Raw genomic sequence first — 27,347 nt, 5'->3', positions numbered from 1 at the left:
CGTCTTTAGAAGAGGTGAAAACTGTGATGCAGCTCAGCCTAAAACATTTTTTAATGAGGGAATGCAAAAGCTTGCTGACAGATGGACAACGTGTGAAAAGCAGGGAGATAATGGCGAAAAATAATGTATTTGTCTTTTCTGAAAGTTGATTGAAATAAATTCTATAGCCAGAGTGGGGATTATTTTTGACTCAACCTTGTATTTTCAAGTTGGTGGGGCCTTGTGTTAGAGGACATGGCTGTGCACAGCCAGTTAGATTAGAATTTAAACCAGAATCTGATAGTTCATACATTCTGTCTGTGAACACTTATAAATGTGCTGTATTTATGTGCCTTTTCAAGGAAATTCTTGTTGTTTACCATAGAAAGTATATACGTTCCAGAAGCCAAGAAAATATCCCCAGCGCTCGTGGTCTCCCAGGATATCAACGGCGATATCCTGGGAGACCACGAGCGCTGGGGATATTTTCTTGGCTTCTGGAACATGTTTATGCAAACAGCCGGGTGCAGGCTATTACCCTGATGATCGCTCTCCGGTAAATCCGGATAGAGAATCCCTGGAAACTATTACAAGCAAACAAGGATCTAGGTGCCGGTGGACCCTCTTGGCAGGGGGTCATACCGAGCACCAGGTGAGTACTTGTATTCACGTTTAATTTTTTTAATTCATTACGGACGAGTAGGCGCTGATTTTTTTGGTTTTTTTTATAGAAAGTATATAGTTTTCCATAATTTTTGGTGTGCCAGATTCCAGATTTCCACATATTGTTTCTTCTTTCATTTCCATCTTTAAGACAATAACTAGCAGTAGAGAAAGCCAAGAGCACATGTGTAAGCCGCAGCCACCCCGCCCAGTAGCGGCTGCATACACAGATACTACGGGCTGAGGGTGACGTCACCTAGCCTTACTAGGAAAGCTAAAAAAGCCAAAAGAACACCAGCATGTATAGAGACCGAAGTGCTGATCTCTTCCTCAGGGAGAATGTTTTCTACCAGCCAGAGTGGCTGCGACTCCCATGTGTGCTCTGTGCTTTCTCTACTGCTGGTTATTGCCTTCTGTTCCCGCTCTCCACCTGCTGGGTGAGTGTTTTTTACATTGATATATGGTTGCTTTGTACTTTTACTGCCACTTTTTTCTTGTACTTTAACATTGCTGCTATATTGCCTTTCTGTACTCCATTCTGCTGCATTCTATATGACTCTTTTCCTGGTTGTACTAATATAGGCACATCCATCAAATTTATTTTAGTAGGCTGGGGTAGTGGCCTACTTACGGTCGCAGCTACTTGTTATATACTTCTGGTGCGGGGTTATACACACATATTCATAAATATTTTTTTTTTGATAAATCAAATCTGTTGTAAATTATAGCTGAAACTCAAAGCTCACTCCAGCTCATAACTAGCATAGGTACAGATGTGACAAATGTATTAAGAATCACGTGCCTCTTAACACATTTGTCGCACTTATACGGCACCAACTTCATTTAGACCGGCATATGAAGTCTCCTCTTACCCGGTGATAGGGGAGGCTGGTGGTCCTCCATCATGATGTCCTTGTACAAATCCTTGTGTCTTTCTAAATACTCCCACTCCTCCATGGAGAAATGAACCGTGACATCCTGATACCTTATAGGAACCTGACAGACAATGATACGGTCATCATCTAGACACATTTTACTTTACAGTATAATGTCCCATCATCCCCAGCAGAGTCACCTCTCCGGTCAGCTGCTCAATGATCTTGTTGGTGAGATCCAGGATCTTCTCATCATTCCTCTCAAGTGTCTGTGAGTGGGGTGGAGGCTCCATGATGGGGCTCCGGGTCCGACTCCTTCCTCCGAAAACACAGGAGTGACTGGTGGAGGTCATAAGTACACTGCATGTCTTCTTCACTATTGTGTAATCCTGTGTATAGAAAAAGCACTGATAAATATAACTATATACAGCCCAAGGATCTCTCTACACGTTATCCCTCTATTATCTTATTAATAGAGACAAGAGTGATGTCATGTGACACAACTGACAGGATCTAATCGCTCACCTCTCCAGTAAGAAGGTAGATGATCTCCAACGTCAGACTTAATATGCTCTCAGATAGCATGTTCCTGCAATTGTCCGTCTGCAGGGGATCTGTCAGGAAAAGGACTATTGTCCTGTGGAAAAGATAGGACTTCAGCTGGTGGGATCCTGGACTACGAGAACCTAAACAGAAAAAAAACAGCAGATAGTCACACAGTGCAGAACTCCGCCATGAAGGAGAATATCACACTAACTTGGCATTATAAAGGAACACATTTTAAACAAATAGATATTATAGTTATATATTATACATAGTTATTAGAACGCCCCCTTGTTACAGTCCTGGGTATAAATAGATGATAGGAGAGATCTCTGTATTGTCCCCTGATATATCTATACATAGTTATTAGAGCGCCCCTTGTTACAGTCCTGGGTATAATAAATGATGGAAGAGTTCTCTTATTGTCCTCTGATATATTTATACATAGTTAATAGTGGGCCCCTTTCTTACAGTTCTGGGTATAATAGATGATGGGAGAGATCTCTGTATTGTTCTCTGATATATGTATACATAGTTATTAGACCGCTCCCTTGTTACAGACTTGAGTATAATAGATGATGGGAGAGATCTCTGTATTGTCCCCTGATATATTTATACATCTTTATTAGAGCGCCCCCTTGTTACAGTCCTGGGTATAATAGATGATGGGAGAGATCTCTGTATTGTCCCCTGATATATTATGCATAGTTATTAGAGCGCACCCTTGTTACAGTCCTGGGTATAATAGATGATGAGAGAGATGTCTGTACTGACCATACTAAGAATTCATCTTTTTTAACTCTGCCTTGCAAACAAGTAATAGAAGTAGAGTTAGTCATTAAAGGGAACCTGTGAAAGATGGTGACAAATTTCCTTTAAAATCTACTATGCTTTTATAAAGTATAAACCATGAATGTGAGTTCACACAGAAAGAAATTGTCACGAGGCCTGTAATAGCACGCAGTGTAGATCGCGCCGACACGACAGAAGCTATTAAAAAATGCAGCATGACAGAGTTTGGGGTCCCTTATACATAAAAGGGTCCAGGCATCTATCAGTGTAGGCTAGATGTGTATGTCAGTACTGACGCCCCACCCCCCAATCCATATACAGCGCACTTCTGAAATATCGTAGTACCACTTAATTCCGGTTAATGAATTGCAGGCAGTGTTAAGAGTCAAAGATCCTGAGTTTAGGGTGGCCTGGCTAATGGAGAGCTAGGACGTGCAGAGCCTGCACTCCGTCTCCTACACAGCAAAAAAATATAAAATCGAGGCATCCACTCACCAAACTACCACAGAAGAAGACTATGGGGAAGAAGAAGGGGAACACCACTTCATGCCGACCCAGGGAAGAAGATTCGGGCCCCCTGGACCGCTACATGGCCGCTGGCGGGGACCGCCATAAGCAGGACGGAGGAGGCGGGAAATCGCCCGCTGCAGAGGCGACCGTGGAGGACCGGAAGAGGAGACCCCAAGTACAGACCCCCTCGGCAGCATCCAACGGGCATCGGCCCCGACGGGGAGACGACAGCACTGCTTCACCTGAGCCTCCAGCGGCCGCGACGGGACTCCCGGGCTCCATTCAAGATGGCGGCGGGCGCATCGCTGAAGATTATGCGCGGCAGCGACAGACAGCAGACTCGGGGCCGGACCAGAGCAGGGCGACCCCGGTGCTTACCCCGAACCTCCACGTACCGCAGGTGGGGAAACCTCAGTTGAAGGCGCCGAGACCGGGAGACCTGCAGGCCGGACCGAAAGTGAGGGCTCGGCCGCCATTTTCTTGTAGCCCTCCACCGGAAGTGAGGGAATTCATGAGCCCACGGCCGCCAAGAATAGAAAGAAGTGATCCTGAGGCAGCACAGAACGCCAAACGTTCTGCAGGTACGGGGGAAAGGGACACAAATGACCTAACCACCCAGTGGGAGGCCAAAACAGCTCCGCAGGAGCCTGGGAGTGAGCTGACAGGCCAAGAGTGGGCACGCAATAAGCCACTATCTCCCCAAGGGAGAGATACAACAATGGAGGGGGGGGGGGGGGAATGGGCCGCTTCACCGGGGCCCTCCCCTGGTCCTCAGAGGGGGAGAGAGAGTGAGAGACCCCCAGACCCCACAAATAAGGAAACAAGGCCAGATAAATATGTAGACACCACCGCACGAGATGCAGCGGAAGGTAACAAAATAACGGCGAGCGCATCGCAGCCACCAGAGAACGAAACCTGCAAATGGGAGAACGAAACCTGCAAATCTCACAGGGGTGATAAGTTCTTGAGAGTAATTAAAGACAATTACCTGAACCAAGTTGTGCAGGAACCAACAAGAGGGAGAGCCATTCTGGACCTAGTGCTAACTAACAAACCGGAACGTATAAAGGGGGTGCAGGTTGAGGGGCACTTGGGGAACAGCGACCACAATATAATCAACTTCCAGCTGTCAATCAATAGGAAGCCTTATCAGGGAGTGACAAAGAAACTAAACTTTAGTAAAGCAAAATTTGATGAGCTTAGAACTACTATCGGTAACATTAATTGGGACAACATCCTCAAAAATATCAGTACGGAGGAAAAATGGGAAAAGTTCAAAAGGATCCTAATCGCCTCATGTGAGCAGTTCATTCCCTTTAAAAATAAAAGAAACTCAACTAAAAGGAAACCAATGTGGCTCGACAAGACGGTACGAGGGGCAATAAACGAAAAGAAGAAAGCGTTCAAACTACTAAAGCAACAAGGCAGCGAAGAAGCGCTAAAATCATACAGGGAAAAAAACAAAATATGCAAAGATACGATCAAAACTGCCAAGGAGGAAGCAGAAAGACGGATCGCAAAAGAGAGCAGAAACAACCCGAAGCTATTTTTCAACTACATAAACAGCAAAAGGATTTGCAGGGAGAGCGCTGGCCCTTTAAAAAACAATGCAGGAGAAATCATTGATGATGACGAAGGGAAAGCAAATCTACTAAACAGTTTCTTCTCAAGTGTGTTCACCAAAGAAAAGGAAATGCCATACGAGATGCAGGGGAATAAAACGAACCCCTCACAAAATATCTCATACCTAACGCAGGAGGAGGTGCGGAAGCGTCTAAAGAAAACTAAAATTGATAAATCACCGGGCCCAGATGGATTACACCCAAGGATACTAAAGGAACTAAGTGACGAGATAGCTAGGCCGCTATACCTAATATTTCTAGACACTATCAAGACCGGAGTAGTACCATTGGACTGGCGCATTGCCAACGTGGTCCCAATTTACAAAAAAGGGAGCAAAAGTGAGCCTGGTAACTACAGGCCAGTAAGTCTCACTTCAGTAACGGGAAAAATTTTCGAGGGGATTCTGAGAGACGCAATCGATGAGTACCTCAAGGAGATTAAGGGAATAACTCCTCACCAACATGGATTCATGAAGGGTCGCTCATGTCAGACAAATCTGATCAGTTTCTACGATGAAGTAAGCTCTAAGCTGGACCAGGGAGAATCTATTGATCTTGTATATCTGGACTTCTCTAAAGCCTTTGACACCGTGCCACATAATAGGCTAATATACAAAATGAGGCAGCTCGGACTGGGCGAAAACGTGTGTAAGTGGGTAAAAAATTGGCTCAACGATAGAAAGCAGAGGGTGGTAATAAATGGTTCGTACTCTGATTGGACCACAGTCGCTAGCGGGGTGCCACAGGGTTCAGTATTAGGCCCCACTCTGTTCAACATATTTATCAATGACCTGATAGAGGGGCTGCACAGCAAAATATCAATATTTGCAGATGACACAAAATTATACAATATAATTAATGCAACGGAGGACAATGTGCGGCTACAAACGGACCTGGATAAGCTGGGGGCTTGGGCAGAAAAATGGCAAATGAAGTTCAATGTTGAAAAATGTAAGACTATGCACATGGGCAGGAGAAATGGATGTCACCAATATACACTAAATGGGGTACCACTAGGGAAAAGTGATATGGAAAAGGATCTGGGGGTACTAGTGGATAATAGACTAAACTGGAGTAACCAATGCAAGTCAGCCGCTGCAAAGGCAAATAAAGTCTTGGGGTGCATCAAAAGAGGTATAGGGGCGAAGGACGAGAACATTATCCTTCCATTATATAAGGCACTTGTCAGACCTCACATGGAATACTGCGTACAATTCTGGACACCGGTGCTCAGGAAAGATGTCACAGTGCTTGAGGGGGTTCAAAGAAGAGCGACTAAACTAATACATGGAATGACGGGACTGGAATACCCAGAGAGGCTGTCCAAATTGGGACTATTTACTCTAGAAAAAAGAAGGTTAAGAGGCGACCAAATAACCATGTATAAGTACATGAGGGGACAACACATGGATCTCTCCCGCGATCTGTTTACACCCAGGACCACGACGGTAACAAGAGGACATCCGCTACGATTAGAGGAAAGTAGGTTTCATCACCAACACAGAAAGGGGTTCTTTACTGTAAGAGCAGTTAGACTGTGGAACTCTCTACCGGAGGAAGTGGTGATGGCAAAATCCATAGAGAAGTTTAAAAGGGGACTTGATGTCTTTCTGGAGAAGGATATTACAGGATATAAATTTTAGTTTAAGTGTTAATCCTGGTATATAGGCAGGTAGGAACTATTAGGGGTTGATCCAGGGAACAGTCTGATTGCCATTAGGGAGTCGGGAAGGAATTTTTTCCCCAAAAGGGCCAATTGACTTCTGGCCTTGGGGTTTTTTGCCTTCCTCTGGATCAACACAGTAGGATAGACAGGCTGGACTAGATGGACAATGTCTTCATTCGGCCTTACATACTATGTTACTATGTTACTATGTTACCAGTCGACGACAGAGCAGCAGTGGAATTTACCCCCACCAGAACCTCCGAACCCCCCCCCCCCCCAAACAACGAGAGAAACAAAGGCCAAATATCAAGACCTCACAAGAAACACATGTACAGGGAGCAGCAGGAAACTCTATAAATCCCAGTAAAGATACACCAGATACTTGGGACTGGAAGGAGCACCTTAAGTCGATCCCCACCAAAGAGGACCTTGACAAGCATTTTGCCCAGTTTGCCTCATCACAAAAGTCAGCATTGGATTCTATACAAAGAAATACAACAAATGGGGCACCGCATCAGAGAAACAGAGGAGACGCAAGAGGTAATGCTTCAGCATCTAAACGAGCATCATGATATCCTAAGCGAACATGCTTTTCAAATTGCTGAACTTGCCAACCACTTAGATGACATAGAGAACTGTCACAGACGAAATAACCTAAGAATCCGACGTCTAAGTGAAGAGTTAGAAAATAAACATCTAGAGGCCTGGGCCATTAAGTGTTTTGGAGATCTCTTGGAAAGACCGCCGAATGATCCAATAGAGATTGATAGGATCCATAGGGCCTTGGGCCCTAGGCCTACAGACCCCGAAAGACCTAGGGACGTGGTCTGTAGGATACACTTTTTCAAAGAAAAAGAAGAGATCCTTCGCCAGATCAGAAACAAAGGTCCGGTCAAATTTCGAGAAAAAAAATCTGCAGTTTCTACCAGATCTCTCCAGAAAGACCCTCCAACAACGCCGAGCACTTAGACCACTGCTACTATTGTTAAAGGAGCGAGAGATCCTATATCGGTGGGGATATCCGTTTCAATTGGTGGCAGGCTCAGGGAGAGAGGGCGCAATCTTTAGATCTCTGGGAGACCTCCCTAAATTCCTTACGACTCTCAAGTTACCGATGGTCTCATTGCCAGAATGGCCCAAAATGTGCTCTCCCTCACTCGCTCCCCCTAGGGGGCAATGGCAAACAGTAAATAATAGCCGCAGAAAGCCAACTTCGAATAATCAGGATCATCCCTCACAGACCCGTACTTAAGGAGAAAGAAGAGCTCCATACTTAATATGGGACTCTCCCGAGGAAGACAAGGGGGCCCTGATGAAACACAGAGACACGGATACATGACACAACAATTACTCCTAATGAAACCACCGGCACCCCGTCTCGAGAAATAAGACACCTCACCAACCCGCCACCGGAACAGATAGTCTCTCTATCTATGGGCAGACTTCCTTCCAGGGATAGAATACCCGCTTACTCCGGGATGTGGGGCTTTCTTTCATTTCCTCACAACTCTGGCTCCCCTGTTTGCTGGGGCCCTCTTCTGTTCCCGTCACCTCTTTTTAATCTTCTTTCTCTCCATATTTCTATGCCCGAGTTCTCTCCCTTTCCCTCTTCCCTTACTACATAGATATGGATGCCTAACATGTTAATTCCAGCCGCCGTGGAGGAGGGGAGCGGGTCTCGTACCTGGACTAGGCCGGACCCAGTCACCCCCCCCCCCCCCCACTAGGGACTGCAGCCTCACAAGGCTGTGCAGACGATAGTCGTTTGCTAGTAATGGAATATTGTCCACGCACAAGACCAAAGCCTGCAATGCTACCGTATTTGTATAAGTGGATGTGTGTTATTCAAGTTTTTCCCCACCCATTTATCCTTATATGTGACCCTTTCCCCTCTCCAACCCAGACCATCCGTTTAGTAGGGAAACCACCTCTCTACACCAGAGGACTATCATCACGTTCCCTGCATACAATAAGATGGCCCGATTGAATGTCTGCTCTTTTAACACAAAAGGTCTGAACTGCCCTAACAAGCGCAATCAGGTGTTGTACAGGCTCCACAGGAAAAGGGTATTAATTGCCTTGCTCCAAGAAACTCACTTCCCACGTAGTGGTCCTCCGGACTGTGGGAGGAACAAATTTTACCCTGTATGGTTTCACTCCACTCACCCAGAAAGCAAAACCTGCGAAGTTTCTATAACATTTCACAAATCCCTGACTCCTGTAATCCTATCACAAGAACAGGGGGACGATGGGAGATACATCTTCCTTAAGGTATCAATGGCCAATAAGATTTTTACGATCGCTAACTTGTATTTTCCCAATCAGGGCCAAGTGGGCTTTGCATTAAAGACACTCCAAAGACTGCAAGACTTCGCGGAAGGCACACCAACCATCCTGGGAGGAGATTTTAACATGTGCATGGACCCCAGACTAGACTCCTCCACGGGACACTCTGTACTCACAAGAGCAGCCATACGTAAGGTCCAAAGAACACTTGTGTGTATGGACCTGATCGACTTATGGCGCACCCTCCATCCGGGTAAGCGTGATTATAGTTTCCACTCCTCGGCACACAATTCATATAGTAGAATTGACTATATATTCATCTCGCATAGCTTACTCGACGGGGACCCTCAATGTTCCTTAGACGTACTTTTGTGGTCAGACCACTCACCGGTTTTTGCATCCATGGGCCCGGGGAATGGGGAAAGGGGCGGATACACATGGCGCATAAATGATAACTTGCTCAAAGATACCATATGCCTAAATGAGGTAAAGAACACAATAGAAAATTTCAAAGTAGATCACGCGACGGACCCCACACCAGCCCCAATAAAATGGGAAATGCTGAAATGTGTGCTCAGGGGGGTATTTATCTCCCATGGAGCCAGGATTAAAAAGGAGCAAACGGCCAGACTCACCCAACTAATAAGAGACCTTAATGCAAAAGAAACGTCAAATAAAACACAGGCTACCGCCACCCTACAAGTTGAAATTTCGGAGCTAAGACACAAAATATTAGACATCTTAGACCAAAAAGCCCTGGGAAGGAAAGATAAACTTAAAGCGGGATATTACGAATATGGGGATAAAAGCAGTAGATGGTTAGCCAGAGCATTACACCCTCGGACTTCCCATCCACACATACACTCGATCAACTCGGCCGCAGATAGACCGCTACACGCCCCAAAGGACATATTAGAGGAATTTCGCTTATATTACTCGAGACTATATAATCTTCCCGAGACGCATTCCACATCGGAAGCACAAATCGGACAGAGGACTGAGAGATATCTCGATCTCCATGTCTCGAGGCATCTCACCCCGGAGGAGTCTCTGGCCCTAGAGGAGGACCTAGAGGCAGAAGAGCTCAAACAGGTGATTCAAGGAATTAAAACTGGGAAGAGCCCGGGGCCAGATGGGTTCTCCCCGAGGTTTTACAAGGTTTGTGGAGGCTTATTTTCTGACTTGCTCCTGAGGGCCTTCAATGCTATATCCCGGGGAAGCCCATTACCGCCTAAGGCCCTTCGGGCTCACATCGTACTGATTCCTAAACCTGGAAGGGACCCCCTCGCATGTGGCAATTACGGACCGATCTCACTGATCAATTGTGACCTAAAAATTTTTTCAAAGATCCTAGCCAATAGAATAAACATCTCGATACCGCGACTCATACACGGGGATCAGGTGGGTTTCGTCCCGGGCAGGGAGGCCAGGGATAACTCGACCAAGACCCTGTCCTTGATTGATTGGGCAAAGAAAAAAAGATCGCCACTCTGTTTGCTCTCTGTCGATGCGGAAAAAGCATTCGACAGGATCAGTTGGAGATTCCTGGAAGCGACACTACAAAAGGTAGGCGTAGGGCCTAGGGCCCTCGCGTGGATCATGGCACTATACAAAAACCCCACAGCTCAGGTCAGGGTCAACGGTAGTCTATCCACCCCTTTCGAGATCAAGAATGGTACGCGCCAGGGGTGCCTTCTATCCCCCACATTATACATATTGGTGATGGAGTCTTTGGCCAACGCCATTAGGAACAATCCTTCAATAAAGGGTATACGGGCAGACAGGGAGGAACACAAGACCTCACTTTACGCAGATGATTTATTGGTATACATCACAGAACCAAGAGTAGGCCTCCCGAATATCATGCAAGAATTCACAGCCTTCAGCAAATTAAGCAATTATAAAATCAACGCACAGAAGTCAGTGATTCTTAATGTATCGATCCCTAGAAGAGAAATAGAGGAACTGGCGACAGCCTTCCCATTTCTCTGGAAAGCTGATTCCCTTAAATATTTAGGGATACAGATTCCAACAGATCTAACAAGACTATACGAACTAAACTATAAACCAATCCTATTGACTCTAGCAAGGGACTTGGAGAGATGATCCGGGACACCATTGACATGGTTTGGCAGGATGAGTGCAGTTAAGATGGATATACTCCCAAGACTACTATACATTTTCCAGACTGTACCGTGCTGCCCCCCGAAGACTTTCTTCGAGAAACTGCGAGGCCAACTACTCAAGTTTATCTGGAAGGACGGCTCCAAAAGACTTAGTCATAAAAGTCTAACCAAACCAAAAGAAGGGGGTGGAGTGGGACTGCCTGACATGCGCTTATATCATAAAGCGACCATCGGAACTTTTATACTAGATCTGTTTCATCACAGAGAAGACAAATATTGCGTACAAATAGAGAACAGTAACAACATCCCTGAGACCAGGGGGATGTTCTGGATCCCGGGTAGGGTACAATGGGTGAAGGTAGAGATATCATATATGATGAATACACTGTTAAAGGCCTGGAAAGGGGGATGCAGGATTTCGGTTCCGGGGCCCCTTACCCCTCTGGTTGGGAACCCGAATATCCAGGCAACCTTACGGACAAGCAACTTGGTGTTCCTACCCCCAGGAGTGGAGGCCAGGGTGGAGGAGCTGGTGGAATCAGGGAACATGCGAGACATGGGGTCCCTGGGGGGGATCTGATAGGCCGGCCCCGGGCTCATGGATGCAGTACCTACAGATACGTAGCTACCTAGGCAAGATCAAACCCTCCCAGGGTTGGAACATGACACATACCCCCTTCGAGAAACTATGCTGTGCCTCGGAAACCCCTAGACACACAGTATCAATACTCTACGATTTATTAGTAGAGGAACATCTGGGAAATCACCAACCCAGATGGATAGGTGCATGGGAGGAGATATTGCGCAGGCCCTTTCCGGTGGAGTCATGGACTAAAGCATTCCAGCTTACTCATAAAATGTCAATATCCAGCAGGTTTCAGGAACTAAATTTTAAGATTATCTAGAGATGGTATCTGACTCCAGAGAGATTACACTCTTTCTTTCCTTCAACTCCTAACATATGCTGGCGTTGTAGAGCAGACAAGGGCTCAATGCTCCACATATGGTGGGATTGCCCCATGGTGGTATCGATATGGCAGGATATGAAAAACCTATACGAAAGAGTGTGTAGAGAACCACTTGCCCTGACACCTGAGCTGGCACTTTTGTCCATTACCCACGAGGATGCTCAATCACTCAAAGCAGGCTTGCTAAAATTCTTTATCATAGCGACTAGACAAGTGATCCCTAGATTCTGGAAACAGAGCTTAGAGATCCCTAGAAGCGCATGGGTGGGAGTGATGGATGAGATCGAGAGAATGGAAAGGCTAAGAGTGGCGGAAGATCCGACTGGATACAACAAGTTTTATCGAAATTGGGCAACGTGGATAGACATAAGAAATACACCCATGTTCTCAAGATGGCTAGCCACAGGCAACTGCGAGTGAGTGTGTGGTACATAGACAACTAGTAAAAGTAAGGATGGATCTTGGATGACCCCCCCCTCCTTCCCACCCCCCTAACACCCATCCCCCCCTCTCCCTTGTCCTTTCCCCCATGTCGGTTCGTACTCTACCCTCCCCGGTTAACTTTAACTAGAAGAAAGCACGCGCATAGGAAGAATATTTAGTTCAAAGAGTTTTATTGGTGGATTTTGTACAAGAAATTTGAAAATGCCACTGGTTGCTTTTCACAGGTCTGAGTTGTACAGTATCATCAAAATTCTCCCATATGTGTGATAATTTATACAAGTTTTGTTAAGGAAAAAGCAATAAAAACACTTTGAAAGAAAAGATCCTGAGTTTAGGAAGACACACATAGGGATGCAAGCGTGTTGCATATGTATAGTGAGTACCAATATAGAGTAGATCATGCGAGGAGGAAGGTAATGTGGATGAGTTTATGGGGTCTCTTGAGAAGGCAGATGGTGAGCTGAAGACCTGTAAGTTGTGGGAGGATCTGAGGTTAAGCAAGTCTATAAACTTCCAGATGCAGGAGAGAATTGGGTGATGGTTATGGCGCAATTACAAGTCCTGGTGACAATGGAGGATCCTGTATCTAGGGCTATTATAAATATTATATAATACATAGGCATCCTGTGTATGTCCAGTAGAACAGGGAACAGAGGAGATATCCTGTACCTACTGCACCAGAGGCTAGATGTGTATTACATAAACGTCACAGTGTTCTTCTTGGCACCATTATGGAGGTTATACTGCTGAAAGATGCCATATTTCACAATCACCAACAGCAGAGGAGCATTGCAGAAGTAACTAGATGGCTATATACACTAGGAAGCTAATTGTGAGACCATGGCAGTGGCTATATCCCATGGTCTGGCTGTGTCCCCCAATGATACGGACGAGAAAGAACTTTTCATAGGCAGCTAGAAGTTCTCATCCGTATGCCGATGCATCCAGAGTGGAAATTACAGGAAGAGGTTTCTACTTATTTCCTATGAAACAGGAGCAATGGGATGTACCCAGGGACTTAATACTGCTTCAAGACGACCAATTTATGGCCCTTTTAGGGCTCCTGCTCACGGGGCAAATATTTGCTGCAGAATCCGCACCGCAAATCTGCAGCAAATACCACCTATTGGTTACTATGTAGATCCACTGCTTCCTCCACACGAGCAGAAGTCATTTGTGATTTCCACTCATGGAGGGGGAAAAAAAATTGCTGCATTACACGGTCCATTTTTGTGTGAATTTTGCACGGACGGCTTCCATTAAAGTCAATGGAAGCCGTCCGATCCGCGGCCCGTCTCCGACGGCGCAGGAAAAAAAATCTGTACTGTGCATGTGCAACAGCGAGCTGCTGGGTCCATCCGCAGTACAGGTTTTCCGGCCACACAGCTGGTACGAGCGGACACCGCTGCTGGAGGAGGAATCCAACTCTGCAGTGTGCAGGGGGCCTTACACTGGCCGACTGCATGAGTGCTGACATCACCGCTAAGGTCATCAGCGCTGGTGCAGAGTGTTTAAACTGAAAGACATTACTAGCTTCTCGTTTAGCGCGTCCCCTTCTATGTGAAGAGCTGTGTTTACACGCAGCGAGAAGCCAGCAAACAAATTTTGAGTGTTTTTGTCGCGTTTACATTGATCATTTCACTCAAATTCATTTGTTTGAACGAATTTTGAGCGATAATCATTACACGTAAGCGGGTCATTGTGCCCATGTTCATTTGGTTACAAACAATGAGATGATTTAAGAAGAACAAGAGTGTAGCATGTGGCTGATGATTACAGTCACCCTTTACTGGGCAGACTCTTAAGGTGCATTTACACACACTGACGAATTTTGAGCGATCATTTTGCATAGGTACTAATGGGCTAATCAGCCCTTTAGTACTTCATTGCATGTATTTAGAGAACAGCGGGTGGTCTGTTCTCTAAATACATCACTATTGTTCTCCAGTGGGACAGCAGCTGTTAAAGAATGTTATCAGCGCTGCCTGCGAAGAACTCTGTGTGCGGTCTCTCTTATCAGAGGGTGAGGATTTCATGCTGACCTCAAGTCTACGATGGCCGGAAAGTGCAGATAAGTGCACGTTCGGCAAACGTTACAAAACAACGATTATCACTCGAAAGATGGCTTTTGAGCGAATTTTGAGCAATAGTCGTTGTGTGTTAAAGGGCCTTTAAAAGTTTGTAACTGGACAGATGGTAGAGAATAGGAGATTGTTGTATAAAGCTGAACATGGGAGACGGTGACTCTGTCCTATAGAATGGTTATTGCTCACCTGGGCCGATAGCTTCAGAAGTTTCCTGTTCTTTACAACGTGGATCGGCTATTAAATGGGTCTTGTCTTTTGCAGCCACAGCTTCAATCTCATCATCAACCAAGCCTTCTCGTTGGTCCTTATGGATGAATAAATAGGATATCAAGAGACACATTAGAATGTTTTCAGAGATCAGAAGACACATTTCAATAAATGATAGTTTCTTAAAAAGGAAAGCAAAAAAAAAAGTCTGGCATCTTAATTGTAGTGCAATATATCGAATACAACGTTTTTGGGGCAAACAACCAAAATTGTAGGAAAAATAGTCATTCAGAAGCTTGGTCCTCTCAAAGAGGAGACCAAAATATAAAGATCTGTCTTAGTAAACCCGGAATATACAAATACGGTTTAATTTGGATAGGTGCAAGTTGTACAAGGATCCCATCAGACAACTTTTTCAGGTTCACCCTCGCTCTCCGTCTCAGGTTTCCAGACTTGGCAAATTAGGTATCTATTTGAAAAGCTGGAGACGTTACTTTGCCTGCGATATTTGACCGTACATTTTTAAGCTGTACCTACAAGAGCTCTGTAATATGTTGATGGGATTTTTCGATTGAATTAATTTAAAAAAAAAAAAAAAGAAACAACACATCCTAGTGTACGGAATGGTGCAAAATAAAATAGCTAATATTCACTTTCTCTCATTGCCTCCGATCCCGCACCACCAGCCCTGCCCCCACCGATACAGGACGTGATGACGCCATGTTTACGTTCGCTGACATAACTGCTGCAGCCAACTGTGTTCTTCATCGGTCATGTCCACATCGATAGCAAGTGACAACTGACAACTCAGGCTAGTGATCAGCCGCAGAGGTCATGGAAGTAATGCATGGGACATCACCACTTATCAACAGCAGGGAGCAGAAACTTTTTTTTTCCCCCAAAATCAGACATTTAAAAAAACAAAACAAAAACAAAACGAAGGGTAGGGGGTCCTTCTCAGAGTTTTTCCCCCACGGGCATGGATTTAGGTTAGTTCTTGAATTCTACGTACGGGTTTATCTTTGAGGACATTCTGATTTTCTGTCATACAATCCCGGGAATGCGAAGGACTGGGAGATCTCTTTTGGACATTTTTCTTACTGGATCCATCTATAAGAAACAGACACAGTGACTTGATACATTGTGTATATATGATGAACAGATGATGTGGGTATCTAGGGGACCCGCGCTCCTTTGTGAGCAATGAAAGTCTCCCCTTACCCGGTGATGGGGGGAGCTGGTGGTCCTCCATGATGTCCTTGTACAGATCCTTGTGTTCTTCTAAATATTCCCACTCCTCCATGGAGAAATGGACCGTGACATTCTGACACCTTATAGGAACCTGACAACATAATGATACGGTCATCATCCAGCCATATTATCCCCCACCGTATAATGTCCCATCATCCTCAGCAGCGTCACCTCTTCGGTCAGCAGCTCAATGATCTTGTTGGCAAGCTCTAGAATCTCCCAATCATTATTCCTCTCCCCTATCTGTGAGCGAGGTGGAGGCTCCACGATGGGGCTCCGGGTCCGGCTCCATCCTCCTGACACATGGGGACGGCCACTGGAGGTCACACACTCACTAGATTTCTTCACTACTTTGTAATCCTGCGTATGGACAGAGATCCTAGTAAATATCTCTATTATATTCCCAGAATCCCTTGCAAGTCAGATCCCTCTGTTATTAATGAGTGATCAAGTGACCAATCCCACAATATACTTACGTCTCCAAGCAGCTGGTTGATAATTTGTTGGGTTAGGTTAAATATACAATCGGTCTTCTTGGTTCTGGACTTGTCCATTCTCACCGGATCCGTCAGGGAGTTGACCATTGCTTTTCAAAGGAGACTACTGGAAAAACAGGAATGGGAATTTATAAATTGAGAATTGTGAACAAAATGCGGTCACATTAGCAGCTTTTTGCAAGCACTGTAACATGAACAGAGACAGATATAACAGCCTATACAGCATGATCGTGCCGTACCATTACCCTCCAGTTATACTGTCTGTATCATGGCAGCTGCCCATGCCACTGCTCAACCACTGACTAGGAGACCAACCAAGGTGGTCACTGTGCTGCTCAGAATTGCAGAATCCCATTAAGAAAGACATCAAGGAATCCCTACTGAGTGAGCAAAGGGGGCGACCATTCATAGGCTTCCATATTTCTGAGCGACTATCAGAATGACAGTGGCTCCCTATAGAGGTACCTTTAGTACGGATCGCTTCACACAAAATAAAGTAGACATATGGGAAAGTTATTAATTATGCTGGCGTCATTTCAAAAACTTCCTTTTACTTTGTTTTGGACATCAGAAGGCTCACAATTATAGCAGCAAGTTTTCAAATTTTTAAGAAAGTTTCCAAAACCCCATTTAAAGTGCAACAATCTTTTTTTAACGAGACATTTTTCAATATGTTTAATAGATTCTGGGTTCTTTTAACACATTCAAGACCAGAGATTTTCCATTTTTTTAATTTCAGTTTTCTTGGTCTCCACATTCTAAGTTAAAAACTTGTTAAGTCCGATTTACACAAAAATGTGCAACTTTTGGGCCTTTCTCTGCAACAACACTAGTTAATCTGCCCCGGTGAGTCTCAGATGGGGAGCCCATCTGGAGGATTCAAAAACAGAGGGTTAATGATCAAAGGAGGAGAAACTCTTCACCAAGTGGAAAGCACTCCTCCACTGATAGGTGTAAGGATCCGCTCGGACAACATGACCACTCTTATACAAGTCCATCATCAGTAGGTAAAGCCTACTGCACCGGGGTCCTTGTGAATCACCTCAAAGTGAAATCCCTGAAATAAGGTCCCTCAACTGGGGAAGTTTTTTATTCAGGGTCTCTTATCACATTACGTTTTTAGGCAGAAAACTGCCTAGCAACAGTAGCCAGGATGGAACCACGGGGTGTAATGTATGGAGATGGAGAGATGGAGACCACATTGACTCCATTTCATTTGTTTTTCGCCCCATCTGTCTTCTTAGCTGGATACACATAACTGGGATCAGCGCCGATCCAATTTCCAATGATCACGACAAAGGGGTTTCTGTGTGACCAGAGCGGCGACTAGGCGAGTGCACGGCCATTTATCTACAGGACTACCAGTACAAGTGCACGTCTATCTCTGATAGTCCGTCAGAGATGAGCAGGAGGGTGCATGGTCAACCACCACTCCATTCATTCCAGAACCTTCAACATCCCTGTTCTTAGGATTGGTCTGACCCCCACGATTAGCCACAGCCCCACAGCAAAAGCTACAACTGTCTCCCCCCAATAAAATATACTGCATATATAACAGCATATCTGTAGGACAATTGTTACAATAGAGCGGCTCATCACTAAATAATGCACCACCATATAATAAATACCAGTTCCGCACAGCGATAGAGATTACCTCCATAATCACAGGTGACGACTTCTCTGACTGGACTAATTTGCTTTTGTTTTTCATATTTAGGCCCAGACCATCATGAAGACTTCTTCCAACCATGACTTGCCTTTGTATACTCTTTTCATTCTGCAGCTACACCTCCTCTCAGTGCCCCCACAAATGAATAATGCTTCTTCTGTGTCCTCCCCTGCAGCAGCAGCAGAGCTCTCTACAGTACTGTCCGTTGCTGGGCCATGCAGTACACGGTCTGACTCTTCCCCCTGCTGGAGTACAGAAGACAGGTGGAAGAGTCAGACGCTATTACTGTATCTTGTCACCACCGGAAGCTCAGGGTTTGACAGGAGTTGCATGGAGGAACACCCCTGTCACACCCCTAGCTCCCGATTGGGTGACTTCTCTAAAATCCTTGCAGCAGCGTGTGGGCTGCACTTACCGTGCAGTTAGGGGTTTGTCTTCAGGTGAGGCTTACATTATTAGTTGTAAATACTTCCATGTTACAGAGGTTACATGGAAGCATTAACAGCGAATCATCTAACATCACCTGAAGACAAACCCCTAACAGTTACCGTGCAGTCCAGGGAAAAATCTGTAGACACGCTGCTGTAAGGAGCTTCCTCGGAGCAGCCATCCCCCTACAATCTCCCCATGGGAACAGTTACGACGAACCTCCGGCCTGCAGCAATCCCCCTTCACTGAGGCAGGGGCTCCGCTGACTCAGTACTCTGGTGTGTCCCACCGCCACATCTGCTTCGACCCTTGCCGCTGCTGTAGGGGGATTACCAATGCCCCAATCCCCCTGCAGTGAGGCATAGCCTCTGCTGCCTCACTGTTCTTGAGACTCCTGCCTGCGCAGCTATCCCCCTGCACTCATCCAGGGGCTCAGCGGACTTACTGGTCCGTATGTACTGCCACAGCCGCAATTCCCCTGCACCGAGGCAGGGGCTCCGCTGACTCAGTACTCCAGTGTGTCCCACCACCGCATCTGCTCCGACCCTTGCCGCTGCTGTAGGGGGGGATTACCAATGCCTCAGCGTCTCCTCTCGCGGCTGCGTGTGCTGCTGCTGCCACCGCTTCCAGGTTTGCTGACGTCCTTCCCTGCCTGAGGATCCTCTGCAGGTGATGCTGGTGCTGTGGAAGAACCCTTATTGGGCTTCCAGGACCTGCAGGCCAGCTTGCTCTGTAGCCAATCGGCTATAGGGGGGCGTAACCGGCCTGTCAGTGTTGTCTCCACCAGGACTTCCTAGTGTTGACAAGATACAATAATATCGAGTCAGACTATATACTGCATGGCAGCACGTGGCATCCGGCGGTACAGTCTCTTAATGCGACCCAGCCAGTCATTGGGGGGACATTGGCTATTTGGCCTTGGGTCCCCCTACTCCAAGGGCCCCATAGCAGGTGCCCGGTCTGCCAGCATGCCACTGTGAACAGATAATTATCCACTATCCTACTGATAGAGGATAACTTCATTTGGGGAGACAGTCCCTTTAATGGGGTAGTCCAGGCATTTACCACTGATGACCTTATCCTCAGGATAGGTCATCAATAGTTGATTGGCTGGGGTCTGCTGCTCGGGATCCTCACTGATTAGCTCATTATCCCGCCTGCTACCAGTGCAGTGGAACTGGACGTCGTTATGGTGGTCAGAACTGGAAGCGTAAAAAAAGGCATTGCTCCTATGGATTTTAATGGGTGTAAAGCCTTTCTCTTAGGCTGCCTGCCAACGGGCGTTGCGAGATCCGCCGCCGAGGAGCATGAGCTAGCACACGGATCTCCGCGGTGAGCCTATCTGACAAATAGGCTGACCGCAGAGAATCACGGCAACTCGCAGCAATCAGCCGTGTGGCTATTAACTCTTTAAATGCCCCGAATGATGTTCGGGGGTCCCGTACGCCCCCACCCCCCTCCCCCGCAGTGACATTGGGGAAGCCGTGCAGGTGTCATGGCAGCCGAGGGCCTTCTGAAAGACCCGAGGGCTGCCTTAGGAGACTACCTATCAAGCCATCCCCGTGGGGTGGCTTGATAGGCTGCCTGTCAGAATGCAGTATGATGTAATGCTATAGTATTACATCATTCAGCAGTAGTGATTAAATCATCGCATGTTGTAGTCCCTCAAGGGGACTTAAAAGAAAAGTGAGATCAATAAAATTTTATTAATTGTTAAAAAAATTAAATGTAATAAAAGTTTAAATCACCCCCCTTTTGCCATAGCTCTAATTAAAAAAATCTAAATAATTAAAAAAAAAAAACATATTTGGTATCACCGCGTCCGTAAAAGTCCGAACTATCAACGTAGCGCATTATTTTCCCCGCACGGTGAACGTTGTCCACAAAAAAATTAAAATAAATAAAGAACGCCAGAAATGCACTTTTTCAGTTACGCCGTGTCCCAGAAAAAAATGCAATAGAAAGCGACTAAAAAGTCTATGTATTTTGAATCAGCACTAACGGAAACTACAGTACATCCCGCAAAAAAATGGACCCTCGCTGAACTACGTTGACAGAAAAATAAAAAATTCTTGTGCGCAGAAGATGACCGCAGAAAAGAATTGAAAAAAATTAAATGTCTTTGAAAAAAAAAAATTAAACAATAAAAAACACTCTACAAGTTTGGTATCGCAGTAATCGCAGTGACCCATAGAATAAATGTTATCATGTCGTTTTTATTGCAGTTTGTGCGCCGCAGAAACAAGACGCACTGAAAGATGGCAGAATGTTTTTATTTATTTTACTCCACTTATAATTTTTTTTAAGTTTTTCAGTATATTATATAGTACATTAAATAGCACCATTGAAAAATACAACTCGTCCCGCAAAAAACAAGCCCTCATACGGCAACGGTGATGGATAAATAAAGGAGTTATGATTTTTTTTAAAGAGGGGGGGGGGCGTCATTAAGGGGTTAACAGCACTTAGAAAAATACCAGGGAGCGATGAGCATAACAGTAAATAATTAGTCCAGTGACAAGGAATGTGAAAATTTATAGTCTGGAACATGGAAAGTCTGGAAAATTCCTGGAATACCCCTTTAAGAGCCGCTTAGACCTAACAATTTCTCATTTGAACAAGCGGATGATGTCAGAATTCACACGGGCCGCCTGTCTATACAGCAGATACATCCTCGGATCGTTCAAACGTGAATCGTTCAGTCATTCGCCATATAGGGCCACTGTCACACACGGACGCAGCAAAGTGTCGCGATATTACTTTCGTTTTCAGCTCCCTGCGGCCGGCAGCGTGTTTTAGCGCACCCCATCATTGTAAGAAATAGAGCAGACAGCGCTCAAGTCACGGCGCTGGAAAGCACCGTCCAGTGCCGCAGTCGAACGCATGTCTGCAAGGCCCCATTGAAATCAATGGGGGTATTACATTGCGATTACCGCAACGTTCAAACGCCATGGTAATTGCGGTAACAGTCGCCTGTGTTAGAGCAGCCCAAGTCAATAAAGACGACTGAATGAGCGCTGTATAATCCGAACGACTAGTAAACGAGCCGACGAGGGTTCGTAGTCCTACATACGAGGAACGACGAATGGGAAGCCAACGATTATCGTTTGCGATTGGCTGAGTTTACACTGAACGACCATCGCTGGTTGGAACGCTAATTGCGCTGTGTAGAAGGCCCTCGTGTCGCTCCTCAGACCTCGCACAGAAGCGTAAATACCACGTAATGCGCAGTGAATGGCGCCCACTGATTTCAATGGGTTAAAGGGGTTTTCCTGCGATAGCAAGTGGGGTTAAGCACTTCTGTATGGCCATATTAATGCACTTTGTAAATATACATCGTGCATTAAATATTGGCCATACAGAAGTTATTCACTTACCCCCTCAGGTGCATGCGCAGAAGCCCTGTGCGGCGCGAGCACGCCGGAGCTGGACAGAAAGAGCAAGCGCGTCTAATCCAGGGAGAAGGCAGCTTTAGTCGGTGCCATGGAGACGGGGACGCCAGCACCGGAGGGGGTAAGTGAATAACTTCTGTATGGCTCATAATTAATGCACAATGTACATTACAAAGTGCATTAATATGGCCATACAGAAGTGTATAACCCCACTTGCTGCCGCGGGACAACCCCTTTAATTCACAGCAAGCGACTTTCGGTCACGTAGAAATAAAACGCAGCGCGTCCAATCATAGTCTAACGCGGCGTAACTGCCCACTGAAATCAATGGGTGTGCGCAAATATAAAGGAAACCTGCGAATTTACACGCCAAATCAATGGCATTTGGCAGGCAGGGGGCGCAACTCCCACCTATCCCAGTCAGCCTGACGTCTATCGGGACGGTGGCTGATGAGGGCCAGCACAAGCTCTGTGCAGCGCCACAGTATAAGGGGGCGCTACAGAAACCCCATCAGTCAGCCTACACTGAGAAGGCACCAGCTGCCTCACAGCTCGGAGACAACACAAAGGGACATGACATGGAGAGCTGTCATGTCAGGCGGCGGTGACACCTACCCCGAGCTCCAACTCATCGCTTCACCGGAGACCCGGAACTCAACCCGGAAATCTGGGAAATCTAAAGGATCTTGGTGATGTCACGAAAACGTCATCAGCAAGGGGGAGGAGTTCAGCAGTAGAACTCCAATGATGGGACGTCGCTCCCATCCTAGTTAGACCTCGGAAATAATGCTGACGAGTTTACCAACAGAATTCCTAGCCTTGCGTTCCAAGCCTCATCTTGAGCTCGGCAACCTGACGTATACGTCATGGGATCTATGGGAATTGTAGTTCCCAGAGTCCACCAAATGCCGCTTTCTGCGTACATTAGGACTTATTCTCCCAATATGCATAGCCGTTTCTCCCAACCGGAAGTTGGGGGTGCAATGCATGGCGGGAGTTGTAGTAATACTTGATTGCAGAAGTGGTGGATGAGAAGCATCTACAGAGCTGTGAGAAGGAAAGGGGTCTGCGATTGCAGCTGTTCGTGCAGGAACACGGCCTCCTAAAGAAGGTTCCGGCTCGTTCTGTGTCCCCCATAGGGAGAGGGCTAGACTGGGAGCAGGCGGAGTCCCCACACCACAGTCACCAACTGTCAACCCAGTTTTGCTCTCTCCTTTATAATTAACTTACCGCTCAATTAGAGAAGCTCTCTGGAAAATGTTCCTTTGTGCGTGTAATGCCATTCCCAGTACTGTCATCCATTCCCTTCCGTTATGGGCAGTTGTGCCGTATGACCCCGGTCCACAGCTTGCTCTCATTGTGTAGCCAGGATGTCGGTTTCCCTGTGGGGGGCGGCTTCCTGTAGACTACAGGATTACATTAGCAACCATCATATCCTTCCTGGCCGCCCCCAGACGTCTCCCCGCTAAGCCCCACCGATATTACACCCACCCCCCTGTGGATGCAGCTTTAGGGCTCCTTCACACGGGGGATCTAATCGCGCAAAAATTTGGCACGAAAAAAAACCAAACCCGTGAATAAGTGATTGTGTCGGGCAGAAGACCCGAGCTGAAGCAACGCTGATGAGCAACGGAAAGAGTGCACTGCTGTTCAGGGGTGAGAGAGACAGATGGCAGCAGCACCAAAGTCACTCGGAACGGCAGGTTTTCACTTTTTAAATGTCCCGCTGTAAGGTACTGTTAGTCCCCAGTGGGAAGAAGGGAACCCCTGCCAGGGCTTCATGTCAGAGATGAGTGGTCTCCTCAGGGCTTCATGTCGGGGATGAGGGGACTCCCCAGGGCTTCATGCCGGAGATGAGGGGACAAGCTGCAACATTGTTTTTCAGAAGAAAAAAACTCTTCCCTATTGGAAGCCAAAATTTTTTTCCAATTACAAACAGCCCAAGAGACTAATTACCCGCTTACCAACCCTATAAAATGTAACTTTCAGGGCTTCTTCACACATCAGGATTTTGTGAGCCAGAACCAGGAGTGGAATCGACAGAAAGTAGAAGGGGAAGATCTGCATTTCTCCCGTGATTTGGACCCGGTCCCGGTTTTGGCTCACAAGATACTGATGAAAAATAGCGACGTGTGAATAAGCCCCTATGGTGACATTAAAAAGCATCTCCTAGGAATTATTTTAAAGACTGAGGGTTAGGCCCCCCTGCACACGACCAGGTTTGCGAGATTTCGCAGCAAAATACGACCCTGCGCTGGCCAGCGACCCCTGCCTGTCTTGGATGCACTGCAGATGTGACGGCTGGTGCGCCGCCACACATGCGCAGTGCAAAGAATGACGCGGCAGCAATGACACAAATCCATGGTGATTTCGGAATCGCTGCGGGACGAATGGCTTCCATTGACTGCAATGAAAGCTGTCCGTGGGAGTCTCGCACAAAAATAGAGCATGCTGCGATTCTTCCTCTGCGCGCGGAAACCACAAACGATTTCTGCTCATGTGCGTGGAAGAATCATTTTACATTGCATGCTATGGACGGACATTCCTGCGTAATTCACGGCAGCCGTCTGGCCGCAAATTCAGCAGCAAAAATCCGTCCGTGTGCATTGGGCCTTATGCTGATAGCGTATTTACAGGCAACCACAACCATCCTAACATTGAATCATTAACCAGAACTCCGGTATATAACGCTGCAAATATCACGCTGCTATTTAAATAGGGAGACAGAACAATACCTCTGCAGCGCCACCTATTGGAAGGCAGCATTCCAACAAGTTAATGGTTTCTGTGTTGGTTTACACATCCCAGTCATTATTACGAGGCTTGTGTAAAAAAAAATAAATAAATAAAAGTCTGACATTGAGTTGCAGGTATGCTGCCCTCCAATAGGTGGCGCTGCAGAGGTATTGTTCCATCTTCCAATTTAACCCTTTGTAATCCAATTTTGTATTCAGGGTTTCCTAGGTGGCTTTCTCTTTCTGCCATTATACAATGGCGCCATCTGCTGGTTAGAGCCAGTACTGCGGTGCATGACAAGCTGGAGAGGCCCCCTGACAACAGAGCGGCCAGTAATCTACAGTAAGAATACCCTGCCGGACGTCTTCTGACATCGGAGCTGTACAGACTTCAATCAGAATGTCTTTAGACGTCAGACAGTGGATTGGAAAGGGTGAATCCCTTAAGGACCAGACACTTTAGGGATTTTACCCATGTGGTGGTTTTACTGCCCTATTTTTTTACCTTCAGCTACCAAAATTATTCTTGTGTCCTTTTTTTTCTGTGCCCTATAGGGCGATTTTTAAAAATATCTTTTTCATTGACTTTTTTCCGTTTTTTAGTTTTATTGGGGGTGAAAGGCTAAAAAAAAAAGTTTTGTTTTTTTTAACGTGTATAGTTTTTTTTTATTTGTAAAATTATGCCAAAATAAAGTAATATGTATGGTTGTGAATTACAGGGTGCATATGGCGACTGTTTTGGTTGGCGTTGGGTCATTTTCTTTTTATATTTTTATTTGTCTGTAATATTTTTTTACCACCTATGACCCCCATAACGTCACATAAGACCTTCTGGCGGATATTCACATGGTTTATTTTTTTTATTACATACTTTTGTACTGTAGCTGGGGCATCCATAGGAGCCGCATGCATAGGAGCCCCAGTTACAGGGGAAACATCCCCTGTAGTGACATCAGTCACTAACAGAGTGGATCAGGGTCTGCTAGGACCCTGCAGTTCTGCTGTAACAGGGGGGGACCCGGCGGTCACATGGTAGGTCGCGTACTAGAGGAAACACTTTCACTTTTTAGTACATAGCACTCGAGTGCTATGTACCCAGGAAAGAAGAAAGCAGAAGCAGTTAAAACCACTTCTCCTCTGGGTCCTCAGCTGAGATGAACAGCTGAGAACCCGACTTGTTATTCCACATAATTAATGACTGCACAAATTTAACTCTTTATTGCTATTATTTTGAAAACACCCCTGTCAATTAACAATTCAGTTACTTAGAATGAGCAGTTTGTCCTAATTGTTGGCTTTGTGTTTTCTCTATTACACTACTACACTTACAAGTAAATTACATGCCATGTAGAGATATCACTGCTACTAAAAACAGTGATTTATCAGGTTAAGGGCTTATTTACACTACCATCTGAGCAGTCCCCCCCCCTCCCCTCTGCCTCTCTCCTCCCCTCTGAGCGATTTGCAATGGAAGTGGGTGGGACGGGGGCAGAGCTAAGCTCCTGCCCCTTGTCCCTAGCCAGCAGTGGGCAGAGCTTAGCTCCGCCTCCGCACTGCCCCCTCCTATTGCAAACGCCGGAGGGGAGGAACTGCTCAGGTGGACGTGCATATTGGCCGGCTGTGAAAACTCCGGCCTATATACGCTCGTGTAAATAAGCCCTAATGATGTTGGACTGCTATTTTTTGAACACTACTGTATAACCACAGTATTGGTTAAGAAAGGAGAATCTTCCGGTGATTCCGTGGTCTTTTCCCAATATTTTAGGGACTGTTTGACGGAGATTGGTACCAAGTAGAGATGAGCGAGTACCAAAATGCTCGGGTGCTCGTTATTAGAGTCAAGCTTTTCGTAACATTCGAGAGCTCTATTCGAGTAACGAACCCCATTGAAGTCAATGGGAGACTCAAGCATTTTTGTATTGGACCCGCCGGGTGCTGAGCTTTTTTTTTTCTCCTCTCTCTCTCAGCAAGCTACATACTGCTGTGGACGTGCGAACGCTGGCACGTCACAGCAGGAAGTGGTAATGCGGTGAGGGGTCGAACTCGGCGTGGTACTCGCTCGAGTAATGAGCACCGAGTATGCTATTACTCCAACGAGCATGTTCGCTCAACTTTAGTACCAAGATCTCTTGATCTAGGGATTCTTGTCTTCTGTGCCATTTTCATAGATAGATTTTAAAGGGGCCAGGACTGGGCCTGTGTCCACTTGACTGCCGGGACACGGGAGGTAAAGATGCAGAACTTGGCTGATGCTTTCACTAGAGCAACCTTTTTTTCTTGAACCATTCCTATTTTGTTTCCTGAAATGAAAGACTTTTGACAAAGAGAAGTTAATGAATTCCTAAGAATAATTTCTCTTTTTTGTTTAGCGCTCATTTTAATAAGAATTCCCGATAAATGCCTTGTGAGCATTCCAAACGGATATCGGTGACATTTCTGGGGTTGCGTTAATTTGGAAAAATTCTTCTAAGGAATTCCTAAAAATAATTTGACTTGACGCGTGGCGAGGTCCGATTGTTTTAGACCAGTGTTCCCCAACTCCAGTCCTCAGGGACCGCCAACAGGTCATGTTTTCAGGATTTCCTCAGTGTTGCACAGGTGATGTC

At 46.1% G+C, this 27,347-nt stretch overlaps 1 protein-coding gene across 1 annotated transcript in view; it reads right to left on the bottom strand.

Annotated features, from left to right (window-relative positions):
• Nucleotides 1-27,347, bottom strand: part of LOC136587433 (zinc finger protein 850-like) — a 57,105-nt gene that overhangs the window by 16,538 nt on the left and 13,220 nt on the right. The window contains exons 8-15 of the mRNA XM_066586000.1: nucleotides 16,496-16,608; nucleotides 16,191-16,379; nucleotides 15,990-16,110; nucleotides 15,781-15,878; nucleotides 14,748-14,865; nucleotides 2,043-2,203; nucleotides 1,718-1,906; nucleotides 1,515-1,638 (exon numbers count right to left, since the gene is read on the bottom strand). Coding sequence (XP_066442097.1) covers nucleotides 1,515-1,638; nucleotides 1,718-1,906; nucleotides 2,043-2,203; nucleotides 14,748-14,865; nucleotides 15,781-15,878; nucleotides 15,990-16,110; nucleotides 16,191-16,379; nucleotides 16,496-16,608 — 1,113 coding nt within the window. The remainder of the gene's footprint in view (nucleotides 1-1,514; nucleotides 1,639-1,717; nucleotides 1,907-2,042; nucleotides 2,204-14,747; nucleotides 14,866-15,780; nucleotides 15,879-15,989; nucleotides 16,111-16,190; nucleotides 16,380-16,495; nucleotides 16,609-27,347) is intronic.

This window comes from Eleutherodactylus coqui, chromosome 13, assembly GCF_035609145.1.
Source record: "Eleutherodactylus coqui strain aEleCoq1 chromosome 13, aEleCoq1.hap1, whole genome shotgun sequence".
NCBI lineage: Eukaryota > Metazoa > Chordata > Amphibia > Anura > Eleutherodactylidae > Eleutherodactylus > Eleutherodactylus coqui.
The sequence above is the reverse complement of the archived record's forward strand: the minus strand, read 5'-3'. Positions and strand labels throughout refer to the sequence as shown.